This window comes from Elgaria multicarinata, chromosome 9, assembly GCF_023053635.1.
Source record: "Elgaria multicarinata webbii isolate HBS135686 ecotype San Diego chromosome 9, rElgMul1.1.pri, whole genome shotgun sequence".
Lineage (NCBI taxonomy): Eukaryota > Metazoa > Chordata > Lepidosauria > Squamata > Anguidae > Elgaria > Elgaria multicarinata.
Window position 1 is genome coordinate 44,234,722 of NC_086179.1, and position 25,601 is coordinate 44,260,322.

Sequence of the window (25,601 nt, forward strand, 5' to 3'; positions counted from 1 at the left end):
TTTAAGGAACTGAAATGTCAACATGGCTTCTTACTTCTCCTGTAATTGCAGCACTACGCTATAGCTTGTGGCATGTGCTTGCACTATAAATACAAATAATAAAGTGCACATGACCTTTCAAACTTTCCCCTCAATTAAAACAATTGGTGTGTGGCACTTGTTAATGTTATCAACACAGCAGATGCTGTGCTTTATTCATTATCATGACCACAAAGTAGATACTGTATGTGGAAAAACTACCAGTACAGTGAGGCGTTGAAAATGAAAGAGCCAGTGTAGTGTAGTAGCTAAAGTGTTGGGTTGGGAGTCAGGAGATCCGGGTTCTAGTCCCCACTCTGCCATGGAAGCTCACTGGGTGACTTTGGGCCAGCCACAGACTCTCAGCCCAACCTACCTCACAGGGTTGTTGTGAGGATAAAATGGAGCGGAGGAGGAGGATTATGTACGCTGCCTTGGGTTCATTGGAGGAAAAAAGGTGGAATATGAATGCAATAAATAAATTTAAAAAATGAAAGGATCTCCTGTGTAGACTCTATCTTAGTTTTGATATACAAGTACCCAGATGTAAGGGATTGGGAGTAAACTGCCACATTGTGCATGCTCTTCCCAGCCCTCATCCCAGCAAGGCAGCAGCTTCTGTCCTTGCTTACCATTTGATGGAGGTGTGTATTATAAAGACTCACTCAGGAGTAGTTCATACAATACTGTGGAATATAAAAAGTGAAATATGCTATAGCTGGATATTAGTCCAGCATTCAAGGGGGGCTCTTATAAAATCACATCAGCTAAGTTCACACAACACACTAACCCACACTCAGTGGTTGAGTGTGGGTTGTTGAACCGTGGGTAGTTTGAACCGTGAGTCAACCTGTTGTCTGAACCCAGGACATTTTTCACAGGGTGGCTGTGAAAACAATGCAACATGGCTTGTCTCAAATGAGCCACCTTAAGAATCTGTAGTTTGTTGTCAAGCTATTCAGGGTGGTTAACAAGCTACAATGCATGATTGAAAGGGATTTAGTCAACACCCTAACCCACAGTTCAATAAACAACCCAAGGTTCAACAACAACCCACATTCAAGCACTGAGTTTTCGTTGTGTGAATCTAGCCATTGGGAAATGCAAAAGCTAAGTTTCCTGTTTCTTATTTAAGATGATTCCCACCGCCCACCCCATTAAACCAGTATTATGAGATAATATATTTTGAGAACGCTATTAATATATTAGCCCTCAGTGGGATTTCAAAGGTTATTTTTCAGGTTCACACAAGACAAATTATTTGAGCCAATTATATAACTTCATGTAACAAACATAGCTTGTTTAAAAATTAAATATGTATTCTAAAAATAGCCCTATCCAATTTCTAAGTGTCAAAAATCTGACCGCTGAGCTATTAAAAATGTCTGTGGAACTAAATAATTCCTGAGAAGTGAGAGTAGATGATTAGAGTCGGTATAAGTACTGAACTCACTGGAAATCTCCAAGGACTTCTGTTCTACAAATGAAAATGTAACATCTCATGTGCTAGTTATTTCCTGTCTTCTCCGATCTAGTTGCCTCCATTCTAATGTCAGTACTACTATATGTTCTGTTTGGCATCTCAATAGTTATGAAGAAGGTTATACAAGAATCCCACCCCCTCAATTCTTATCAGTACTAAGAGAGATTTCCAGTAAAGTGGATCTATCTAAAGTCTGAACTGCCTGAGTTACTGGCTAAAAATGCAATGCATGTGTTGTAGTGATAGTGGAGGCTGCATCTGGAAGGTTTAGTTTTGCTATTTCTATTTTTGGCTACCACCACCTGCATTGCATCTTAAATTTCCATTGCAAAGAAACAAGCATAACAATTGTCTCTTCTACTACACCTGCATGGATACAATGGTTTTAAAAGTTGAGGGTGCTTTGATTCAGGTATCAGTTCCTGTGCTGAACATTCATCTTTTGCTGTGTGTGTGTGTGTGAGTGTGTGTGTGTATCACAGTAGTCTCTGATTTTTGAAGACCTATAAATAGTGGAGGCTGGTGACTCCAATGTAAGTGGGGCTGTAAATCCACTCTGGGCTTCAGTCACAACTCTATAGGAGCTATCCAAGGTGCGGAATCTATTTTGAAGATTGGGTTCAGCATCTTGGCTAGCACATTTAGGTTTTTGACTAGTTCTAACTGAAACCCAGAGTGATTCAGTGTCCACTGATACCAGAGCCACTAGCCTCCATTCCTATAAAACTCTCTGACGCTGGAGGGATGAGTGTGCACATTGCAGGCAACAGTGCCTTTTTCATACCACCTGCAGCTCTGAAATAGCTAATGTCTGTCTTCTTCAATCTTGGTGCTAGAAGAACATAGGGACATAAAGAGGGGAGACTGGAAAAAATGAGAATTCATAGAATCATAGAATAGTAGAGTCGGAAAGGGCCTATAAGGAAATTGAGTCCAACCCCCTGCTCAATGCTCAATATATTTCAAAAAGTTCATTTCCACTTGAATAATTAGAATGGCTGGTTTAAGTTTAATGACTAACACACTATGGGCCTGTTCAGACAACACACTAAGCCATGGTAGGGCAGCTAACCTTTTTGCAGCAAATAATTAGTGAGTGCTTAAACCATGGTTATGTAGCCACAATGATTTTGAATGCTTCACACGACATGCTGTGTTATGGTTCACATGATACACTAAGCCAAAATGTTTGAACAGAGTCATTCAGTACTAAAGTGAGGCAGGTCTGTTTCATCAAATTTGATTCCCTTCAATGCACTTTGACTTAAATCTGCAAGGAACACCACCAATAATCCAGCACCATGTAAATTCTCTTCCCTATGGCTGGAAGCTCCTGGAACTGTGTACATTCAGAGGCTGTGAGGAGGCATCAGGGCTGGCCCTATCATTAGACAGAGTGAGGCAGCAGCCTTGAGCCACAGATGCTGGGATGGTGGGGGTAGTAGTGGCAGCTTCCCAGCCATTCCACTCTTGGAGGACAAAACTGCGTGTACCACACAACCTGTCCCATACTCCCGCACAGCCTGGTGCCCTTGGGGATGCTACCCTGTTGCCACTGTTGAAGTAAGATTCAGCTATCAGTCCAGTAGGAATGTCATAGAAATCCTTTTGCTGTGTGTGTGTGGTGGAGTTTGACGAGTTTTCCTAGGCTCAAGCTCCCTGGATTTTGTTTCTTTTGCCACTGCGGCACCCAACTCTATCTGTATTGAATCAGGTCAGTTTGCAGATTTCCCAGGAAGTTTGTACATTATTTTTTTTGGGGGGGGATTACTGTAATTTTAGCAATTTCCTGAGCAATTTGAGCAAACTACAATGATAATGTGTGCAAATAAAGCCATAATTTGAAAAAAATTGCTCGGAAATATGTGCAAATTGCTGACCTTCTCAAAAATATGAGAAGGTCACAGCCCACAGTTCTTCTCGCAGATGCAAAGTGAGTTGTACATGCCGTGGAGCCAAAAAAGGACCACATTTCCTAGCGATGGACACCCCCTACCGTCCAGTTGGCTTCTGTATATGGAATAGGGTGCCATTTTGTCCTGTGCCTCAGGCAGCAAAATATCTTGGTCTAGCCCTGGGAAGAACTGAGTTGGGAGGGCTGAAATGAAGAGAGGGAGATACCTTGTTTAAGGGAAGCAAGTAGCCGCTTTGAAGCAATATTAACTTTTCTAAATATTTTTAGGAGGGCCATGTTTAGATGGGCATACAGAACATTGAGCCCTACATGTATGCAATACCCCCTGCTTAGTATTTTAGAAGCTTTAACTAAGCCATATGTAAAACACATTTAACATACCTGTTACGTGGAATGAGTCAATATTTTTTACTACCATTCTGTCTAATGGAATAGGTTGATCAAGCACGGTACAATAGCTGCCTTCCTCAAGTAAAGATTGCAACTCAGGAGTGAAGACAGGGCAGACAGGGATTAAACTCGAATCAGAACCCCCATATTTCTGAAATAAAATAACAACCATTATAATGACTGGACATCCCCCATGTGTTTGTCTTGGATTGTAATGGTAGTATTTCTTACATGCAGCATTTGACTTAAAATGCTTGTGAATGCAGTCACTCTAATCAAAAGTCCCTCACAGTTATTTTTTTCCTAACATGGCACTAGTTTCATATCACAGAAACCACTCAAGTTGTGATGGTTGGTTTTTTTTTAGGTTCTTTTGTTTAAATCCAATCTATCATTAGAGCTGAAAAAAGTACAGAAAAGGGCAACTAAAATGATCAAGGGGCTGAAGCATCTTCCCTATGAGGGAAGGTTACAACAGATGGGCTTGTTTAGCTTGGTAAAAGGGGGCTAAGGATAGACTTCATAGAGGTGAACAAAACTATTCATGATGTGGAGAATGTGGATAGGGAGACATTTTTCTCCATTTGCTATAATATTAGAACCCAGGGTCATCCCATGAAGCTGATTGGTGGGAGATTCAGGACAGATAAAAGGAAGTACTTCTTCACACACTGCATAGTTAAACTATGGAATTCTCTACCACAGGATGTATTGATGACTACCAATTTGGATGGCTTTAAAAGGGGTTGGATAAATTCCTATAGGAGAAGGCTATCAATGGCTACTAGTTGTGATGGCTATGTGCTACCTCCAGTATCAGAGGCAGTAAGCCTATATACACCAGTTGCTGGGGAACAGGGGTGGGAGGGTGCTGTTGGTCCCTGGTCAACAGCTGGTTGGCCACTGTGTGAACACAGTGCTGGACTAGATGGACCCTTGCTCTGATCCTGCATGGCTCTTCTTATGTTCTCATTACATAGGTATATAGTTGATAGCTACCCTTAAGGTGCAATCCTGTGGCTTCTGAGATTCCCATGCTGAAGCTGGCAGGGTGGGAGGAACAATGAAGCTGATCTTTCACTCCCCGTCCTCCAATCTGTCTCCAACCTTTCCATCCACTTATGCTGCCATCTCCTGTCACTGTTGCTCCTAAAGGGTTTGGCCAGTAGCAAGTTGAGACTGAACTTTAGAGGTTGGCTGTCATCTTCCCTTCTTTTCTTTTTCTTAATACTGTATACTGACAAGTGACTGCTACATGTCTGCAAACTGTGGACCCATATCCCTCTGTAAATGTTATCAGAATGTGCCCTGTATGAAGGGCTCACTCTACAAAAGAGTTTGGCAGAACTGTGGTACCCCATTCCTCAATTCTTTGTAGTTTACACAATTGCTGTACCAGCAATGCATCACCGTTTCCTCACCATCTTTACTATAAAAGAAATATTTAAAAATAACTCCATAAATATTTGCTGCACCTATGGACCAAAATCGTATATAAATAAAACTGCAACATGTTTATCATTATCATTATGTACCTTTTTATGCCGGCTCGGTTTGGTAATCAATAGCAAATCATCAAATAGAAAGAGGTAGGCATCATTAAGTTTCATATGTTCTGAGGAATAAACAAATAAGTAAACTGTGGTGTGTAGGAAGAAGAGTAAAATGATACTAATATTTTATATTCTGAATTCATAATTGCATCAACTAAAAGATTCAACTAAAAGATTCAAAGCACATTTTTTTTCTAGTTTCAGAATTTTGGAATGATTGTTTTATCAGATGGAACAGTATTTTGGGGTATGCTTCTGGAACACCTCATGACAAGACCTTTTTCTTCCATTGCCCCTAGAGTACAGAGTTTGTTTATCCCATCCACATCCACAGAAGATGAGATGCTGTTCAAAGAAGTCCAGGGGCATGTTGTTCTTTCTGCTCCCCCCACACAGGTGTAAACTATGGGCTAATTTGCTCTTGGGTTTTTAAAAGAAGTTAGTAAGTACAGTGACAGGAGTCACTCAGAGCTTCTCTACATGAGTAATCTCACATTAAAAAAAGATAAGAAATAATGCACTATTTAAAATTATTGCAGGATATCATAGGTCAGTAGATGGCATTGTTTCTTTTAAGTTTATGGAGCATTGCCAAGTGGGGAAGTTTATAATTACAAATCATGTTGCCATTGGTCACCATCTAAAGGAGCTGTATACAATGCAGAAAGACCCCAGAAGAAGAAAAAAATGGCAAGGTGCAGTTTTTTCCCTTCGTGTACAGACACTCTCAGGGTGCAAATTAATAGCTCTGGATGCATTAGAGAACCTTGTTTATCTTGTTGTGTGAACCTGGTCAGTAGTATCTACTTGTTTACTACCTCCTTATGATTATGTACCAATTGCTCAAAGCTGTATTGTGATCTTAACTATCCATTAAAAATAAAGGCAAGCATTATCCAGATTTGATTCCTGCCACACATATATCCTTTTGTTCCTCATTCCCAACTGTAACCAAGTACCAAACTGAATTTGGCCACACATTCCTTCCTTCTTCATGATCTTGACACATTCTTTCTCCTTCATCTGTTGTTTCCCTCTTTTTTAGTTTGCAATCTCCTTTGGAGACACGTACCTATGTAGTATTTGCTCATGAATGAGTGAATTACTGTCGGATTAAAAATACAACTATTACCATTTAAGAACAAACAGGGCTAAGATTTCTTTCTTTCTTTCTTTCTTTCTTTCTTTCTTTCTTTCTTTCTTTCTTTCTTTCTTTCTTTCTTTCTTCTCTTTCCATGTCTTGGGTTGCCCATTCATGCTCAAATGATGCCTTTTGGAAGTCATCTCACATACTAGTCAGAGCCTGAATTGCTTGCATTGAAATTAGTATATAATTATTTTTCTCTGAGATAAAAAAACTCACCTTAACATTCTACTCAGTTTTTTTTTACTAATACTAAATTGTGGTGAAAATATTCAGTAACTTTTTGTCTAATTGTCTGAGGTAATTGGACATTTAAACCTAAAGCTCTTGCAAGATGGCAATGAAAATGAATAATTTTAACCGGTAGATAAAAGTTACATATGGGACAGAACAACGTCTTGTTTGTATGTATGATGGTAATTAAAATAAAATGCTGCATTAATCAACCTAACCCTTTAATTAAGGATCATCTAAACTTTTTGTTGGTACCAGGACCTAAAAACACACTTGTTGCCGATAGCTAAATCCTATGAGTTACAGAGGGAAATTACCCTGGCTCTGCTCTATGGAAAGATGATCACATTGGAAATCAACAGGATTATGGTTAGGAATGGCTATCTAGCCACATTGATTGCAGTGGGTTTAGGTGTGGCCATTTTTCCTTGGTTCAGTGTCCTGATTTTGGACCATGGTCATTTACATCCATTTCTTCTGCATTTAGCCAATTAAATATTCAGAATCAGATGCAGAAAATATGCATCATTCAAATGTCTGGCTGGTTTGCTTGCATATGTTTCATTGTCTCACTTTGTCTACCTTTCATTCATATTCTCTCTTTAGATTTAGAGATGATTCCATCCTGCTTCTTGTCTGGAATAGCTGCTGAATGTGAAATGCAATGTTTACCTGCAAGCATTAATCTCCCCTCATGAACAAGGGATCTCTTTGTAGGTGACAAGATGTTTTCATTGGGATTGCCCCTTAGTATGTTCTTGAGACACTTGTGATGGAGAAAGAAAGAGAACCAATTAATATATGGGATGTGAATTCATATTTAAAGTATGACTAAGACCAATCATGTATTGCCCATCAATAGAAATAAAATTAGATAGTCTATCAGCTACCTTAACAGAGCTATTCTATATATCCGTTGTGTTGGGAGGGTGGGGAGTGTAGATATATGCTCAACAGCTACCAAATCTTATATGTGCTCAGTTTGGGAAGGGAAAGGAAAGTACACAAATCTAAAACAAAATATCTGTATCTATATCTAAAAACAGGAAAATTTAAAACAGGATAAAAATGGCAGACATTTCTTTTCCCAACATCCCTGGAAACGCTTCCAAAACCCACCAGTATAAAATCTCATGCATATAAACTCTACAATAGAAAAACAACAACCTTTGAACATGCTATTGGCACTTGTGAATTAAGAAAAAGTCATCATTGTAGTTGTATATTGCAGCTACAATAGGTAATGCTGCCCTTACATTGAATACAACCAATGCTTGATCTCTCTTTGGCTCAGTTTGCTGTTTGAGGCATCATCAATCAATGTTGACTATTTCCACTTAGTGTTGTAATTGTCACACTGCCAGCCATGATGACAGCATAGTGCATAAAATGAGAAGGATTCTAGAAATCATACATCAATCCCATTTGTGTGGGAGCTCCTGAGAAGTGATCTGCGTTTTTCTTTATGGGTTCCTGTACAGGTGTGTATATAGGAAATCCTGCACCTGTACAGAGCATCTTTGGAACATTCAAGAACCTTACCTGTTCTGGAATGGCACTGTTTGGATCACTATAATATTTTAAGAACTAATCAAAGATTCAAGGTGAGCTTTCCTAAGGGATATTTTCAATACTGATCAATAAATTGCTTACCTCGGGAACAAAAAATCTTTTGTCTTGATCCCAAAGTGTAGGCCAAATTATAATTTCCTGAAGCTGTTTAAATTTTTGGAAATTGTCCAGCCATTTCACTTTCCCTTCCAAATCCCCTGAAAGACAGATGAACCACAGCACAGCAAAATTGGATTAGAAATAGTAAAATTTCTACAAGGTGCCAGTTTATGAACCTCTTATTATTATGGGCATTACCAGTCTCCATATGGAGGATTGAATGCCCTTCATATTGATAAATACTAGTCAAAGCTGACATTCTGTAGATACTGGAATATGGGGATCAACATATTTATTTATACCAAATGTGAGTCTTTTTTATTTCTTTAGTGTTGTTTTGTTCTGGTTTGAAAAGGATGATTTTATAGCTGATTTGTATGTTACAGTTTTTGCAGATAGTGAAGGCATTCACATATTTACGTTCCTTTGTACTACAGTCTTCATGTATTTATAGCTGAGCAACCAGGAACAACTCCCAAAGATACGATGATTTGACCCTCTGCTACTCACGTATTGATTTTTCCACCTTGTCCTTGAGTGAACCAATGACAGCTTTTTCTCCTGCCTCTGTATTTTTCCAGATATTCCCCAGGAGGAGGGGATAGCGGGTCAGTTTGTGTAACGGTGCAACAAGCATTTCTGACAGATGGAGCCGTTTGCATTGTTCATTGTGTTCACACCACTATTGAATACAAAGGAAGACCATATTAGAAGAGCCCACGGAAGACATTTGTCTTAACAAAAAAGAAAACAATTCTTCATACCATGGATCAGTTATCTGTTATACAAACAGTAGTTGTGTTTCTTGCCTGAAATAAATTCTAACACTTACTTTTATTTATTTATGCATGTTTGGAAAACACTTACCGGCATGTTAAACTGGGCCAGAAACACACTTGGAACCAGTGTAGCTAGTACAGAACTGGTGCTATATGCTCTGTTGACTTAGCCCCTGTGATCATTTTTCACCAACAGAAGCTTCTGAACAACTTTCAAGGTAGCCCGATGCAGAGTGCATTATTGCAGATGCTTTCTGGGTGTCAATCCAGTTCCCAAGGTTAAGGAGTAGATCAACTCCCATCCCCAAGCATCTAATTAGCATGAATCATGCCCCTCAAAAAAGCAGGGAAATAATGGTTAAATGTTATAATTCTGTGAACAAAGTCTGCACAAGAAAACAACAACAAAAATATCCACCAGGCCTTTCAAGATCTGATCATAGTATTTTTTTCTTTTTCTTCTTTTGAAACACTTTTAAAAGCCCTTGAGTGGGCACGGACATGTTACACAAGCCAGTTTTATCTGGACAAGTTCACCCAATTGTATTTGGACTGCCAGATCACAAATGTGGGGAATGTATTGGAGCTGCTTTGTAGCATCTGTTCTATATAGCTACTAGCATGTGAGAGTAAGAGGCATTCATCTTTCTTAAAAAAGCATGGATTTGTGGCCATGGAGGGCAATCCAACTATAACTGATGTAATGGTTAAGTCTTCCGGAAACAAATTAACCATGAGCTCATTATTTGGCCTTCGTCAAGCCAGTCTAACTCTCAGCCTAATCATCCTACCCCCCCTCCCCAATCTGCAAAATGAAAATTGTTGATTAATACTGATTTTAAAAAGGTATTTTTACAGGATTATTCTAAGAAATGCTGAGATAATGGCAAGGACCTAATCGACACCAAGCAGGATATTGCACCATGAAAGCGGTATCTAAAAGGCAGGAGCCAAACTAAAGCTTTAGAGCGGAATTGAAGTGCACTGACAACTGTTGGGACCCATTGATGCATACCAAATACCACTTTCATTCCGCTATATCCTGCTTGGTGTAGATTAGGCCCTGGTTTTTACTGGTATTGTATGAAAATGAACAATTTTAATATGCTGTTTTAATCTTTTTATCTTTTTATTGTTTTATTATTCCTATGTTCACTTTTCTGGAATCTATTTTAGACATGGAGTGGTTTATAAATATTGTAAATAGATAAATAAATAAAAATAGTGTCAATTCATGGGTTGATTGACCTATGAATGGTTGGGAGAGAAGGAGTATACTACCTCACACGCAGTTGCACTACCCCTAGGTTGCTTGATGGAACATTTGAACCTGGAACTCTGGGTTGTTGAGAGACATAACAATGCAGAGTTTCAACTCAACAACAAAATATGGGTTCAAACTTTGGGTTGTTTGCCCCTCAACAAATCCATGGTTTAAACATTGGGGTTGTTGTGTCACTCATTGTGAACAATTAAAAAAAATGGACAAAAGGCTGCCTTCCTCCAAAAGAAAGAGTTTCTTCCATCAGAGGAAAGGAATCTTTGAGTCCAACCCTACGGACAGGAAAATATGTGGAAGGACTGGCAGAACATGCCTTTCCTCCCCTCCCCTTGGCATGCCCCAACTCCCCAAAACATATTCTGAAGGTTGGGGTATTCCCACCCACCCCTGTTTTGAGACTGATATTTAGGCTGAGTGGGATGTGGGGATTCACAAAAATCAGGTGGAGGCACCTCCAATGAGTGATCTCCCAGCTGTGCCACCTTTGCCTCATTTTCTGGAATCCCCACATCTTCTTCAGCCCCACCACACCCCATTCAGGAGGGTTCCCTCTGATCCTCAATGGGGGGGACTCAGGGGGGCTATTCACACTCCCAGTGAAGGGTTGTTCACACACCCAACACTGTATCAAATAATATACAGGAAAATCCCTTTTGCAATTTCTGCTCAATTGAAATTGCCCAGTTCTGTGCAGGAAATTTCAATTGTAATATAATCATTGCTGCGAACTGGGCACACACTGAAAAAAAGGCATTTTCCTGGGAAAGGCAACAGATTGTCATGTTTAATGTGATGCCTATATTAAATGTATTTCCTACATCAGCGATGTTTTGTTCTGTACAATGTAATAGTACTTCTATGATAGCAACCAATGTTTAAAAACTGTTGCCATAATATCATGCTAGTTTTACCTTCAAATAGGTCCCAAAATCTTCCCTCTTTTTCAGTTTCTCCAAGTAAAAGATAGCAGAGGTGTAATTCAGGCAGTATATCTGGTGGCTCTGACACAAGTTCCCTTGGAAATTCTGGAAGACAAAACATATGAGATGTGGAGCATGAGATGACAAAACACAGCCCCATACTTTAATTGGTCATAATATTATAGTACTCATGTACTTATGCTGTAACTTTTTAGCTTGTGTATATGGGCAGAGATATTTGAAATTATTAACATCTCCTTGTGATTTATAGTTGTTACATTGGATTAGGGTAGCCATTTAGGTATTGCCAAAAAAGAAGAAAAGTGACAAAATGGGAAAAGAAGAGAAGGGCAAAAAAGGACACAAGTTTACATTAGGGATGTATGGATTTTGTAAAATCCATTTCATTTGCTTTTTGCCATTCGTTCTGTTGTCTGCTGATTGGTAGAATTAGATTTTCTTCCAATTTCCTACATTTGCGCAAATTCACATTTGCGCAAATTCACACTTGCAAAAGCAGCAAATACGCCCCCTCCAAATGAGCATTTTCATGCTTTAGCCTACAGGGGAAAGGTCTGCAAATCTGCACCATCTGTGAGACTTGGGAAAAGCCAGTCTGCTGAAAAATCTGTGGGCCAGATACAAAGAAATTCAAACTAATTTGATTTCGTTGTGGATTTCTCTGATATCTCTAATTTGTACATGCTAATTTATTCATATAGATACAAATATAGAAATAATTATTATAATTTACATAGAAATACAATACATCTAACCATAGTGGGGAAGATGTATTGACCAGGTATCCTGTATGTCTACTCAGTCAGCTGTTGTCCAGGTGCAAACTGCCAATGGAGCACTTCAAGGCCCTGGCGTTCCCTCCCCAGTTACTGTTCTTCAAAGAGAGGACACCTTCAAGTAGTGGACTTCCCTCTCTAAAGTAGGGCCTATGGTTACCCTACTGCAGATTACCACACTCTGGGCATGATCCAGCTACACTTGAAACCCATTTTAATGCATGCTTAAGGCTGTGGTTATGTACACATTTACTTAGAAGTAACTTCTACTGAATTCAGTGGGATTTACGTTTGAATAAATATGCTGTGCTACAGTTCACTCCCAATGAAATTAAAGAGGTTTAAAATAGTTCATCTTGGGCTGCATTGTACTCTTTGTTTGCAAAAAGACTCTTGGGGGATTTTAGCTGCATACTCCTGCTGACCCTTTCGCATTACCAAGAAAATGATTAATTCTGGAGGAGCAGCCACGTTAATCTCTTGCAGCAAAAGCAGAGTCTTGTTGTGCCAGTGTAATGACTAAGAGCAAAGGTCTAATTGCACTGTTTTTTTTAGCAGGATGGAAAAGCTCCACAAATGGCGGGGAGACATCTGCAGTGGCATCTCCCAGTACGCCTGCAGAAAGCTCTATGGGTGGATGTGTTCCATTTGCAGTGTTCCTGCCAATGGTAGGCTCCAAATTGGAGGCAACCTTGCAGGGCTGGCCCAAGACATTTTGCTGCCTTAAGTGAAGCTTAAAAGGCCCTCTCCCATTCCACATATTGTCAATGGGACAGTGTCTCTATTACATCCAAGGACAGCAAGCTAGCTTAGGGTATGCAGGACAGGTTGTGTGGTACTCACAACTCTGCCCACCCCAGCATCTCCCACCTGAGGTGGCCACCTCACTCTGCCTAATGATAAGGCCGGCCCTGCAGCCTTGGATCTGCTGGGATCCAAGTCTTTTCATTCCTGTGAGAAGCTCCAAGATCATGTCCAGTAACTATAACAGCCTGGAGCTAGAGTAGTTAATTACACCTCCTTCATTTCAATGGAATGAAAAAAGGGTAGATCCACCAGGCCTCTTTGTGGGAAAACCCCCACCCCCACACCAACTGCCCTGTCCAGCATGAGCCAACTAGGCCTTGGAAGCGGAAGATCGTCCACCATTACACCACTTTCCCACTGAAGATCTGCCAAGCCGCAACCCTATACCTACTTACTTGGAAGTAAGCCCCATTGAACTATAGCAGACCTATACAGGATTGTGATGTAAACTCTTGATAGCCAGAGCATGCTTCATTAGATGTATGAAGTAGTTATCTAAGCAGGTTGTTATAGAAATACACAGAGAAAAGAATATCTTTGAAAAAGTCAAACAGAAAGCCAACTCCTGCTCTCCCACCTTATTTTAACTTTTATCTCCAGTTTACCCTTGATTATGTCTAACCAAGGTGGTCTTAGACGTACATTGTTGCTACATGATGTAATGGGGTCAAGTCTCTCGTAAAGACTGAAGTTAGGTTAGGATAACTCAAATTTTCTGCTTCCCCCAAATTACCAAGTACCATTACAGAATGTATGTTGTTACTTTTACCTTTGTGAGCACAGAGGTGAAATCTATGGAGGCTGTACGTTGGACAAAGTGATCCTCTATAGCGCTAAAGAAACTGCTCACAAAACTGAGGCTCACCTAGGTAGAGAAAGAGCATTATTTAAGATGCCTTTTGGTTACAACATTTGACTTTTAAGATATACAGTGACTCTTCTACTTCAATGATTTAGAGCAGGGGTGGGGGAGGTTTTTAAACCTAAGGGCCCCATTCCCTTCTGGGGGCCACATGCCAGAGACACGTGGGTCTACGCACGCTCATTCACACACTTGGTGCCACCTCCAGGGTTTTGATTTTCCTTTGGGCAGGATATGCACAACAGGCCTCGTCCCTCAGTGAGTCTCCCTTCTCATGGTCATTTTCACCAGCTGTTATTGCTCCTTCTCCTCTTTCTCATTATTGCTACCACTTGCTTGCTTGACAGAAAGAGAGCCAGTGGGCACATAGGCAGTGGCATGTATTGCTCCTCGTTTTCACCACTGCCATAGTCTGGACCAGAGCGAGGGGCAGGCAAACAAGCAGGTTTCAATGGTGAAGAGGAGGAGGAGAAAGTCCAGGGGGCTCTTTTCAGTGGGCCCCTCCTGAGGTGTGGGCCCTTGGCAGCTGCCTGACTGTGCCTATCCTGCATACACTAAGGGTGTGCACGGACCCCCTGCTCTGCCCCGCGGGCCGATCCGAAAATTTCGGATCGGCCTGCTCCGCGCCGCTCCGCCCATACTCTGCTCCTCTTCGCCGCGGAGCTCCGGCTCCGAATCGGAGCTCCACAGTGAAGGGGAGTGGCGCCAGGTAAGGCCGGGAGAGGAGGGCGGGAGGTTTACCGGGCCCTGCCGCCATCGCCGCCCGTGCGGCGACGGCGGCAGAGCCTGGTAAGGGACCAAGGGGGAGGGGGGGCCTTACCTGCCTCCGTCCGCGGTCCGTCGGCGTCTTCAATTGAGCCCGCGGTTCAACCAGGAAGTCTGGGCCGCAAGCGGCCCAGACTTCCTGGTTGAACCGCGGGCTCAATTGAAGACGCCGACGGGCCGCGGACAGAGGCAAGTAAGGGAGAGGAGGGTGGGGGGGTTTACCGGGCCCTGCCGCTGTCGCCGCATGGGCGACAGCGACAGCGGCAGGGCCCGGTAAACCCCACTTACCTTTCCGGCGGAGCTCCGGATCGAGGCGAAGGATCTGCCTTCACCTCGATCCTCTTCGCCACGCTCCGCCGGCCCCCCAATCCTCTTCGCCTCCGCCTTAAGGGCAGGCGAAGCACCCCGCTCCGCTTCTAATTCGCTGGTCTGATTAGAAGCGGAGCACATCCCTAGCATACACCCATCCTCACCCATAACACCCACACAACCGCCTACCACAATGTGGTGAAAGTTCTATGCAGTCTGATGGCTGTGATGTGCTGGGATAGCCACTGGCACAGCAGTGCAAATGACTCCTGCTTTGTTGAGACCAGGTCCCAGTTCTGCCTCGATCCATTAATCACGGCACTTGCGCTGGGACCCCGCCATCCAATCCCACGCACCAGTGTGCTTGTGCACTGCAGCCTTGGGACACGACTTGAAACAGAATGAAAGTGATTTATAAAGAATAATGTCTCCTTGCAAGGTGGAGACTATGAGTGCTAAGTCTTCTGAACTGTCAGAGATGGAAAGCTCTGGGTCTTTTTCTAGCCTGCCACTAAACAGAGTAGCGTAACAGCTAGTTAAGCATGAACAGACAGAAAAAATATTTTCTGGAACCTCATAAGACAGATGTCAAACATGTCCAGCACACACCGCTTCACTGTCTCAGACTGTCACCCATGGCCTGCACGCTGTGTAATTGAAGGCCAAGCTTGGCTCAGAGCCTATCTGCAGCTGCTTTTAGGCAAATGCACCAGGGGCCTAATTTCACGTATTTTATATGTCTCATTTCCCCCAAAGTGATTATTTAAATAAGCAGGTCCTATTACTACTGTTCTTTTAATTATTTAACAATCATGTTTAATCAAATAGCATGGCATGTCCCTGTGCAGATACCCATAGTTTACTGTCAATCTGTCATTTAAGACTTGTTTTTGTCACCTGATTCAGTTCTTCCAAGTTTGCAAAAAGCAGCCCAGTGTCTACATCGGCGAGGAACTCCTTGCTTTGCAGGTACCTTAATGTATCCATAAATATCTTTGAAAAAATAGTAAATCTCAGTTAATTATTTCTTCTCTGAATCCCAGAACTTCACAGTTGCTACAGGTTCCCTTGCTTCATGAAAGCATTCCTTACCAGCAGAGGCTGGTGGCTCCAATGCCAGTGGGGTGGTGAATCCACTCCGGGTTTTAGTCAGAACCACTCAGAACTCTAAAGGAGCTATCCAAGGAGCTTCACAGTCAGAGAGTTCTGACTGCAATAACCTGGCTCCAAGACATTTAGGGCTTTATAGGTTAATGCCAGCACTTTGAACTGGGCCTGGAAGCACACTGGTGGCAGGTGCAGATCATAAAGCACTGCTGTAAAGTGATCATATTGGCAAGTCCTTACTCAGGGTTGTTGCTGGACCATTTTCAAAGGCAGCCCCATGTATACCACATTGCAGTAATCCAAAGGAGAGGTTACTAAAGCATGGAAAATGGCAGCTAGGCGATCATAATTATTATGATAATTAGTGAGCCCTCCCTCCCTAGCAATGACACCCCCACTCCCAAAAATCCTTCCCATGCTGCAAATAAGCTTTTAAAAAGCCTCCATCAGCAGCAATAGGGATTTTCCTTAAATTGAAATACAGTTCAGTGGTGAAAGTTAGAGAGAAGAGATTTTGGTCAGGGGAGGAGCCTGGGGATAGGGGGTGGTGCCAGGGGAGAAAGGTGGATTCAGGGAGACAAGCTGGCAGACCAGATGGGAACTCCTCATGGGCCGTATCAAGATCTTTCATGGGCATATGAAAACCTTGGGCCAAAGGTTCCCCATGCTTGATATATCACAAGTGATTGTATAGAACTCATGTCGTCTTTAAAGGGAATGATGAGAGCTCTTCAGAATAGCACGGAATTTTTCTCAAGGGTTTTCAGTTCTAGAGGAAGCTCTGGCTTTAACTAAACACACTTCCCCCTTTAAGTATGTGTAAGGTTTCTTTTACTCCAAGTGCATGCATGTATCTTGACTTCTGATGATAGCTTAGAAGCCAGCTGGCAAATGTAGAAGTGAAAACAGAAGAAGGCATTATAGCGAAAGAAGCCAGTTACGCTAAGGACTGTGAAACTAAAGCTGAGAATGCAAGACAAGAACTGTCAGTGGAGCAAAGACTCTTATTACAGTTTCGTGTGATCTTATTTTCAAACAAGAGATAACTTTGGGTGCCATTGCTGGTTGGTTCAGTGCACTATTTAATCTTTGGCCTTATCTTTAAGTCTTGCCAGGCTCTCTTTGATTGGTCACAGGAGTATATGCTGAATTGTCTCTAAAGGCTGTAAAAAGCCACCTCCTCTGGGAATAAATGGTTGCATGAAGCTACCTCCCGCTTAGATAAACAGGCAGCTATTGCCATGCCACAGGTGAGGGAATGGTTCTGAAATTCAAACGTACCATTTTGAGAACCAGAAGATGATCAAGCAAGTATGTGCATTCAGTTGTGAAGAGTTCCCACACTGCTTCTTTCGTCTTTGTGTCTAAATGATCACCAGTGGCTCTTGGCTCAAGCTGATGCATCTCCATGATTTCCTGCCACGTTTTATCCTGTCGGTTGAGAATACAAATATTCTCCATCATCTTTTAATTCCTGAGACCACTGTTGGTATTAAGTACTCTTGTTTTGGGTTATAGTGTTAAACCTCATATAGTATAATAATGAAATTATTGGTACTCTACATATTATAGTTAAAGGAAATCAAAACAGGAAGATAAAAATGAGGATCGATAGAAAAGATCTAGAAGTGTTTCTGTACCTTGACGCAGTGAAATTCATAGCCGCTACAGTCTGACATCTTGATGGTTACAGTAGAAAGACAACTTTCCAGGTCTGATATTTGTTTTTGTTTGTCTTTACTCTGTTTAAAGATAGAATTTACATGTTAATTCATGAAATCTATTGTCATACATTTAAATGTGGGGGGAAATGGAGATTCTTTCTCAATGATGGATGACATTATGAATGCATATGATTTTTTTTTGAAAAAAATAACATGATTGTCAATAAGTATGGTGCATAGATCCAAAATAAAGTAGAATGAATTAGTGGGTCAGTCAAGACTAACATGGAAAAATATGTGTGTCGCTGTGGTGAGAAGTGGTTATACCAATACTTTGTGTTTATAATGACTGGGCAACCTGTGGGCCTAGGTCTCATGTGGCTCCCAGTCTAATTTCAAAAGCCCTCTGCGTGTGATTGGTTTGGACCTTTGGCAGGAGCAACCTCCTAGGTGGGAAGCGAGAAAGAGAAAAGGGAGTGGCAGAAAGAGGAAATGGGTGATTCACCCACTTTTGGCCTTTGTGCTGCCCACTTTAGGCCTGCTCACTGCCAATATGCGCCTGCAAACAGATAGTCATGAGGGAATGCAGCCCTCCACAGGGGAAAAAAAAAGGTTGCCCACATCTGGTTTAGAATATGTACAGAGCTTTTCCTAGTGTTTTGAATGCAGTAGAATCACTCAACTGTAACCTTAATTACAGTGGGGAGTTTGTATCCAATCCACCCTGGGCATGGCAGTACGCCTACTCCTGTGGTGCCAGAGTGAAAAATTAGAGCCACGCAAGGCCTTGGCGTGACACAACATGTGTGTCCATGCAACCTACTTGGAGCACAGGCACTGTAATGGCGGCTAAGATGTTGGAACTAGGCTTGTGCGCGGCTCAAACATCAGCTGAATTGTTCTTTGAATGTAACTTTCTATCTGGCCATTTGTGATTTAAAACAACCTTCCAAACCCTGTCCATCAGCAACTCCAAATATCTTCCTAAGAAGAATGCACGGGAAGGAGCACGCAAGGAGAGATTTTGTGCACAGAACGTACGCATAAGAGATAGGAAGGGGGAAAATGCTAAAAAGCAGCTGAGGGGGTTGCTGGTGGAGCCCAACCAATGCTTCAATATTTCAGTCTGTATCAATATCAACTAGGGTTGGGCTGGTGTGCGGTGGGGTGGAGAAAACTTGCAGGATACTCACCATTCCTTTTTTAGCAAATGGCCACCAGGGCTTTTTGGATTCTATGGTATGGAACAGAAACAAGGGCTTTGTTAGCTAAAATGACCAAAAGGTCTTCCATAGACAATTTGAGCCCATTAAAATAAAAAAATAAAGGCAGTGACATCTATTTCAATAACATTTATGTACACAGAGACAGTGTTGCCCTTAAAATTCTTATGAATGTTGTCCTGATAGACAGAAGCCATACATAGCTGCCTGGAAGACAGGGTGTCTTGGATCCTAAAATAAGTTAATTGAAAGAACGTTTCCTTGTCCCTCCAGCCAGCTGTACCCCCGTCTCCCCCAGATAGGCTTTCTGGAGGAGGGGGGCATCTGAACATTGGAGGATGGGGCACAGGAGGCTGTTGCTGTGGTTGCCCAAAATCAAGGTTGGAACTGAAAATAAATTAACATAGGGCTTTTCTACATGAGCCATTTATTGTGTGCTTGTCATTCCCATAGTTGTTTACAGGTTCTTTAGACAACGTTGTGACCCTCCAGTCTCTCTTCTGTGTCTAACAAGCACTTTTGGCAAGCTTTTTTTAGAGCAGGGAAAAATACGGCATTTAATTGTGAAAGTGAAAGAAAGTGCAGTTTCCTCATGTGTATTTGTGCTATTCCGCTATACTACAGCACCACCTAGAGGTTATTCAGTGGAAAAGCAAGTAAGGGAACACTCATTGTGTAGTGCTCGGATCTCAATTCTGTGATGAAACTGAAAGTAGATATGGTGGATTAGCAGTCAATTAAGATCCTCGTGTACAAAAGCTCTAAGTGTCAACAGTGCACAAGCCACACAAGCTGTTCTTAGATTTAAAGTCCACCCATATCCTCTCCATCCCTGACCTGAATTTTGCAGTGATGCTGAATGGTACAGGAATTTTGCTGCACTGTCTGATATCAGCAGGTCTCCTGGGAACATCTCAAGTCCAGGCAAACTCACCACCACAGAGCTATGCCTGCGTTCTGCAGAGTTGTATTGACTGCAAGGGAAGCACAAACATTTGAGCATTACTACTTCCAAGAAAGGATATTCAGGAGATGGTCACTGTTAATGAAATCGGAAAACACAAGCCTTGAGTTTATTTTCCACCCAAACACCCCTGCATTAATAATCTGAGTATTAAAATTGTCAATTTCATGTTACATGTTTAAATGATAGCCAGCCTATGGGCATTTCTACATGAAACTAAAATCCCACATCCTTACTAGGGCTTCTGCTTCTGTATTCCTTGCAGGATTAAGATTGGCTCCTTTTCATGTGGTTTCACCTGGATTTTTTTCTTTCAGGGCAAGTTCTATATGTTACAGAAATTCACCGGAAATTTATCACAATTCAAAGCATGATAAAATCTCATCACCTTTTCTGCATTGAGAATAAAGTTGCTAAAATGGCCAGAAAGCATGGGTGAGGCCCCGGAGGTTGACGATGTCATGTAAAATACCTACAAAACTGTGAGTCACCATCATAAGCACACAGTAAGTGCCTCGTGAAGAAGTGCTTTATGATAGTTTGCTACTATTGTTGCACAAATTACTTGCATTCTAGAAGACAATGGCCTATGGTGAATGACCATGTGATAGTAATTTCACATGTTCAGGTTATCATGTGATAACTGAAAAAAAACACACAACTAATATAATGGATTAATTCAGCCTACTCAAATAATCCTAGAGGATTATTTGCATATACACTTAGAAAATTCATATTGCAAATGAACAGAAAGGAATGGAAAGAAACCCTGTCAGTATCAGCATTGTAGATTTGTTGACTGTCAATACTGCTTAGGGTTTGGAAAAAGCAAATATGTGCTGTGTTTAGTCAACCTTAACAACAAACTGATATTTCACACTGTCAGTTATAAGCAATTTCAGATCACAAACAGGTTACCATGCATTCTGAAACTTTAGGGCTTATGCGACATGTTATACTTTAAGATTTACTAGAAAGAATGAATTTTGTTGATCACTGGATGCATCAAAGTGTTTGATCAATGTGCCCCACAAATACGATTATTGTGCCTGTGCTTTCCAGCCTTGCTTTCAGTCTTGTACAGATTCAGGTAAACTCATCACACCCAATGATTTCAGTGGACATACCACATCTAATTTTGTGCTTTATGTATATAAAAAAGCTACAAAAATCATCACCAGCAACAATGGAAGCAATAAAATAAAAAACAAAAGAGAGGTTTATGGGACCCCTCTGAATGTAAGCCTACTTTCTACTCCACCACACCGATGGGTGTGATGATTACATTTCTAAAAACATAAGAAGAGCCATGCTGGATCAGACCAAGCGTACATCTAGTCCAGCATTCTGTTCACACAGCGACCAACCAGCTGTCGACCAGAAGCAGGACATGAGTGCAACAGCACCCTCCAGCCCATGTTCCCTAGCAACTGGTGTACATAGGCTTACTGCCTCTGATACTGGAGTTAAGGTGAATGTATGACAGAAGTTACAGTGCTTCGCTTTCCATTCCTTTTTCAGGGATGATGTATCAGAAGAGCTTAAGAATTCTAAAGGAGCTGTCTAAAGTGCTCCACTCCAGGTTTCAGTCAGAACCTTGGATAGCTCCTGTAAAGTTCTGACTGAGACCTAGGGCAGATTCACCTCCCCACTGGCATTGGAGCCACCAGCCTCCACTGATTATTGGTCTTACCCAGCATGGCAGTTCTTACTTTCACTAAAGTTTCCCCAAATTCGGAAAGTCACTCTACGTAAAAGCCTTGCTTATCTATGTATACATCTATATTTGCAGCAGTACTTCGCCTCATGCCTTGCGCTTGGGTAGATCTGCCTTCAGAATGGTCATGGTATGCATACCTTTCTGTTTGCTGATTATATCAAGTTCTTTTTTTAAAAAAAGATCAAAACAAAATGGAGCATATTAAGAACAGAAGAAGTGTCATGCTGGATCAGACCAAGGGTCCATCTAGTCCAGCACTCTGCTCACACAATGGCCAACCAGCCGTTGGCCAGGGACCAACAAAACAGGACATGGTGTAATAGCACCCTCCCACCCATGTTCCCCAGCAACTGGTGCACACAGGCTTACTGCCTCGAATATTGGAGATAGTACACAACTATCAGGGCTAGTAGCCATTGAAAGCCTTCGCCTCCAGGAATTTATCCAACCCCCTTTTAAAGCCATCCAAATTGGTGGCCATCACTACATCTTGTGGTAGCGAGTTCCATAATTTAACTATGTGCTGTGTAAGAAGTACTTCCTTTTATTTGTCCTGCATTTCCCACCAATCAGCTTCATGGGATGACCCAGGGTTATAGTATTATGAGAAAGGGAGAAAAATGTTTCCCTATCCACATTCTTCACACCATGCATATTTTTTACACCTCTAGCATGTCTCCCCTTACCCTCCTTTTTTCCAAGCAAAACAATCCCAGTTGATGTAACCTTCCCTCATAGGGGAGATGCTCCAAACCCCTTAATCATTTTAGTTGCCCTTTTTTTCAGCTCCATAATCTGGTGCGGTGACCAGAACTGTACACAGTATTCTAGGTGTGGTCACACCATAGAACTGTACATTCCTTATTCCTAACATAAGGATCAGCTTTCCCGAATCAGCTTTCAAGAGGCCGAGGCTTACTAGCAATTCGAAGCTGTTGTGTCACAGCTCTTTACAACCCAACTTGAAAGGCTGGACTAGAATAGCTGGGCCTGCTGGAGAGCCGATAGGCAACCTGTAAAGCAGGTCTCGCTAACAAAGACAGATGATAAACAACTCAGTCATAGAACTTTTCAGCAGCGGTTCCCTAAATTTAAACGGAACTGATCTTGTTAGGCACGGTGACTATGTCATGCTTACACTTGACTTCACTAAAAAGAGAAAATAATATATTGCTATTGTTGTTTCTTTTCTTTGTTTTTTTTAAGGAATATGATAAACCACATACATACCTATGAGGTTTATGTAGATCTAGTTCCTGAAATAAAGTGAGGCATCACACATTACTCTTTAGGAAAGGAAACAGTCTGGCATTTTGCATCTCACATGGTCTTACTGCAAGAAGGAACTACAAGGATAAATTTGAACATTAATAATTTCTCAATGAAGGATGCAGTCCTACAGCTGGCATTTGGCCAGGAGGGGCATAGAAAGCAGAGTAAGTGCTGTTCCGTTGGCGGAGAGGGAGACCCTCCAGCAGGACGGTAGTTATGGCAGTGATAACTCCCCCTATCCCCAATACCCCCGCAAAAAGGTCTGCAGGCATGAATGTCCAACCACCACTGCTGGGCAAAATAGGACATTCTAAGGGTGGGGTGGGGATTTGTTGGAATGGCTGAAGCTCTGGAGGACGCTCCACCCTCTTGCTCCCTGAAATCCCCCCAAAGGCCCCCAAACTATGCCAGCCCTCCCACTGATATTAATGTAGTGGCGGTAGTGGCGGTGATGAAATCTGCCCCCTCCAACTCCTGGCCTGGCCACTGAGAGCTAGTCTCAGTGAACTATCCTTGTGAACTGGATGGTTTCATCTCTTAGGGGAGGAGTCCTTTGCAAGTGGGAGAAGTAAGAGGGGAAAAAGTCAGCTTCTTCTGCTGGGAAGTTGAATGCTGGAGAACTGTTGGATAATTCTGGGCTCTTATCACCTTGTATAAGGTAAACTGAACTAATATTTGTGTCAGTGGAACCTGGTGGCTCGGATGCCAATGGGGTGGTGAATCTATTCTGGGTTTCAGTTGGAACCAGTCAGGGTTCTAAAGAAACTATCCAATGTGCTTCTGAACCTCCACTGATTTGTGTATAGCTGAATTGCCAGGGGATGGGGGTTATCATTTTTGGTATCTCTGGTGTTTGTTATATTTCTGTTGTTATTGTGCAATTTATAAGCTGGCATTCGTGCTTGTCCTGCGATTTGGAGGTATCTACAAAAGATTACTGATCTGTCCAGCATCTTGTGGAATCAGAGAAACATTGGGCTAACTGCAAAGTTGCAAACAAGCAATAATACAGTATTTCTATTTGCACTCAGAATTATCATTCACTGCATTTGTGCTGGGACAATTGCTGTAAGTTTTTGTATACCTAAGGAAGGCTAAAGGCCTTCTTAGCTGACCTTAAACTATAGTGGGCTCACAAGGGAGTAGGTGCTTCCTGAAATACCCAGGGCCCAGGTCATTTCATAGCTTGCTCAGGGTCATCCCCCACATTACAAAAGCTTGATTGTCATCACACGTCTTTCCTGTGTCTGAAACAGCTATGTCAGAAAATTTAGATTCACATTTACTCAAAAGGGGAGTATGAAGATGCCAAATTATTCCTGGGTTCTTGGCAATTTCTTTTTTGACAGACGTTTCAGCATGCTCACAATCCAGTTCAGCCAAAATACATGGTTAAAAATTAACTAATTTTATCTAATTCTAATATTTATTTTAATTGTTTATTGATTGATTGATTTAGTATATTTCTAACCTGTTCAATAATTAGTGTTCTCTGGGAAGATTACAACCAGTTAAAACACTAAAATGGTATTTTAAAACACTTGTTGTTGTTGTTGTTGTTGTTGTTATTATTATTTATTACATTTATATCCCGCCCTTTTTCCTCCAAGGAACCCAAGGCAGCATACATAATCATTCTTCTCTTCATGTTATCCTCACAACAACAACCCTGTGAGGTAGGTTAAAAATATAAAATACAGTACAAGTATTTAAAAGAATTCAATGCAATATAATAAATAGCATAAGAACAGGTAATAGTCCAATGGATAAGAGCCAATGGATAATCCCATTAAGGTAAATTATTTCAATTTAACATTATATCATTTTACTTGAACCAATGGGACCAAACTGATGTAAATCCAGGTAGTCTGGCTTAATTGGATATGGCCTAGGATGTCACATGCCAGATCAAGTTCTACTTAAATCTAAGAGTGGCAATGGCTTGATTTATTACACCAGCCTTTAGTAAACGTGAAGCAATAAAAAAAAGCACATGCCAAGCCATGGAAAGAAAAATCACATCTTTTTGTTGTAGGCCATTACTTACTTGAACACATGCCTTAGAATTGGGTTCTCCTTCAGAGAGGAAAGAAGAGTGGTTGTCCCCATTGTTCTCCAGTGTTTGATCATCACTGTACTCATCTTTAGGTTGTGATATGGGTTCAACCAATGTAGAGCTTTCTCTTGGAGTTGGTGCAGAGTATGAGGAGGAATTGCAATGCTGAGAACATGATGGATGACTTTGACAAACAGGAAGAAAAGAGTCCATTTGCTGCATCTGCTTGCCCACTCTTGAGCTTTCTGAGCCATCCTGGAGTGGAAACACTTGAGCAATTGATGGTCTACTGCTTCTCAGCCTCCTCAGAGTTGGAGAAGTCGAAATCCTTCCTGGAGCATGTCTATTAAATTGGTAAGGTATGATGTCACCATCGTCATGCTCCAAGGATGGAATCTTCAATAGGTGTGGGTTATCGCTAACGCCCCGCCTTCTGGCGATGCTGTTAGGGCACATGTTTTTTGCTGCGCCTTTTGGGGCTGAGGTGTCACAGGATGAGAAGTCAATGCTTCCCGTGTCACTCTTTACTATCAGATTCAAACTGTTTTTCCATGGTTCAGTTCCCTGAAGATTCGGACATTGTTCTTCTATGTACGTTACTTCCTCCACCTCAAAAGAAAATTCACACTCCACTTTTTGCATCCTTTATTCACAGCCAAACCATCT

At 41.6% G+C, this 25,601-nt stretch overlaps 1 protein-coding gene across 1 annotated transcript in view; it reads right to left on the reverse strand.

Annotated features, from left to right (window-relative positions):
• The window catches only part of PLEKHG7 (pleckstrin homology and RhoGEF domain containing G7), a 30,219-nt gene that overhangs the window by 1,446 nt on the left and 3,172 nt on the right, over positions 1-25,601 (reverse strand). Inside the window, exons 2-15 of the mRNA XM_063133804.1 lie at positions 24,927-25,599; positions 22,838-22,863; positions 19,761-19,897; positions 18,894-18,934; positions 17,677-17,778; positions 17,318-17,467; positions 15,827-15,922; positions 13,763-13,858; positions 11,381-11,494; positions 8,919-9,090; positions 8,391-8,506; positions 7,410-7,503; positions 5,342-5,421; positions 3,798-3,957 (exon numbers count right to left, since the gene is read on the reverse strand). Coding sequence (XP_062989874.1) covers positions 3,798-3,957; positions 5,342-5,421; positions 7,410-7,503; positions 8,391-8,506; positions 8,919-9,090; positions 11,381-11,494; positions 13,763-13,858; positions 15,827-15,922; positions 17,318-17,467; positions 17,677-17,778; positions 18,894-18,934; positions 19,761-19,897; positions 22,838-22,863; positions 24,927-25,577 — 2,035 coding nt within the window. The 5' untranslated portion in view covers positions 25,578-25,599. The remainder of the gene's footprint in view (positions 1-3,797; positions 3,958-5,341; positions 5,422-7,409; positions 7,504-8,390; positions 8,507-8,918; positions 9,091-11,380; positions 11,495-13,762; positions 13,859-15,826; positions 15,923-17,317; positions 17,468-17,676; positions 17,779-18,893; positions 18,935-19,760; positions 19,898-22,837; positions 22,864-24,926; positions 25,600-25,601) is intronic.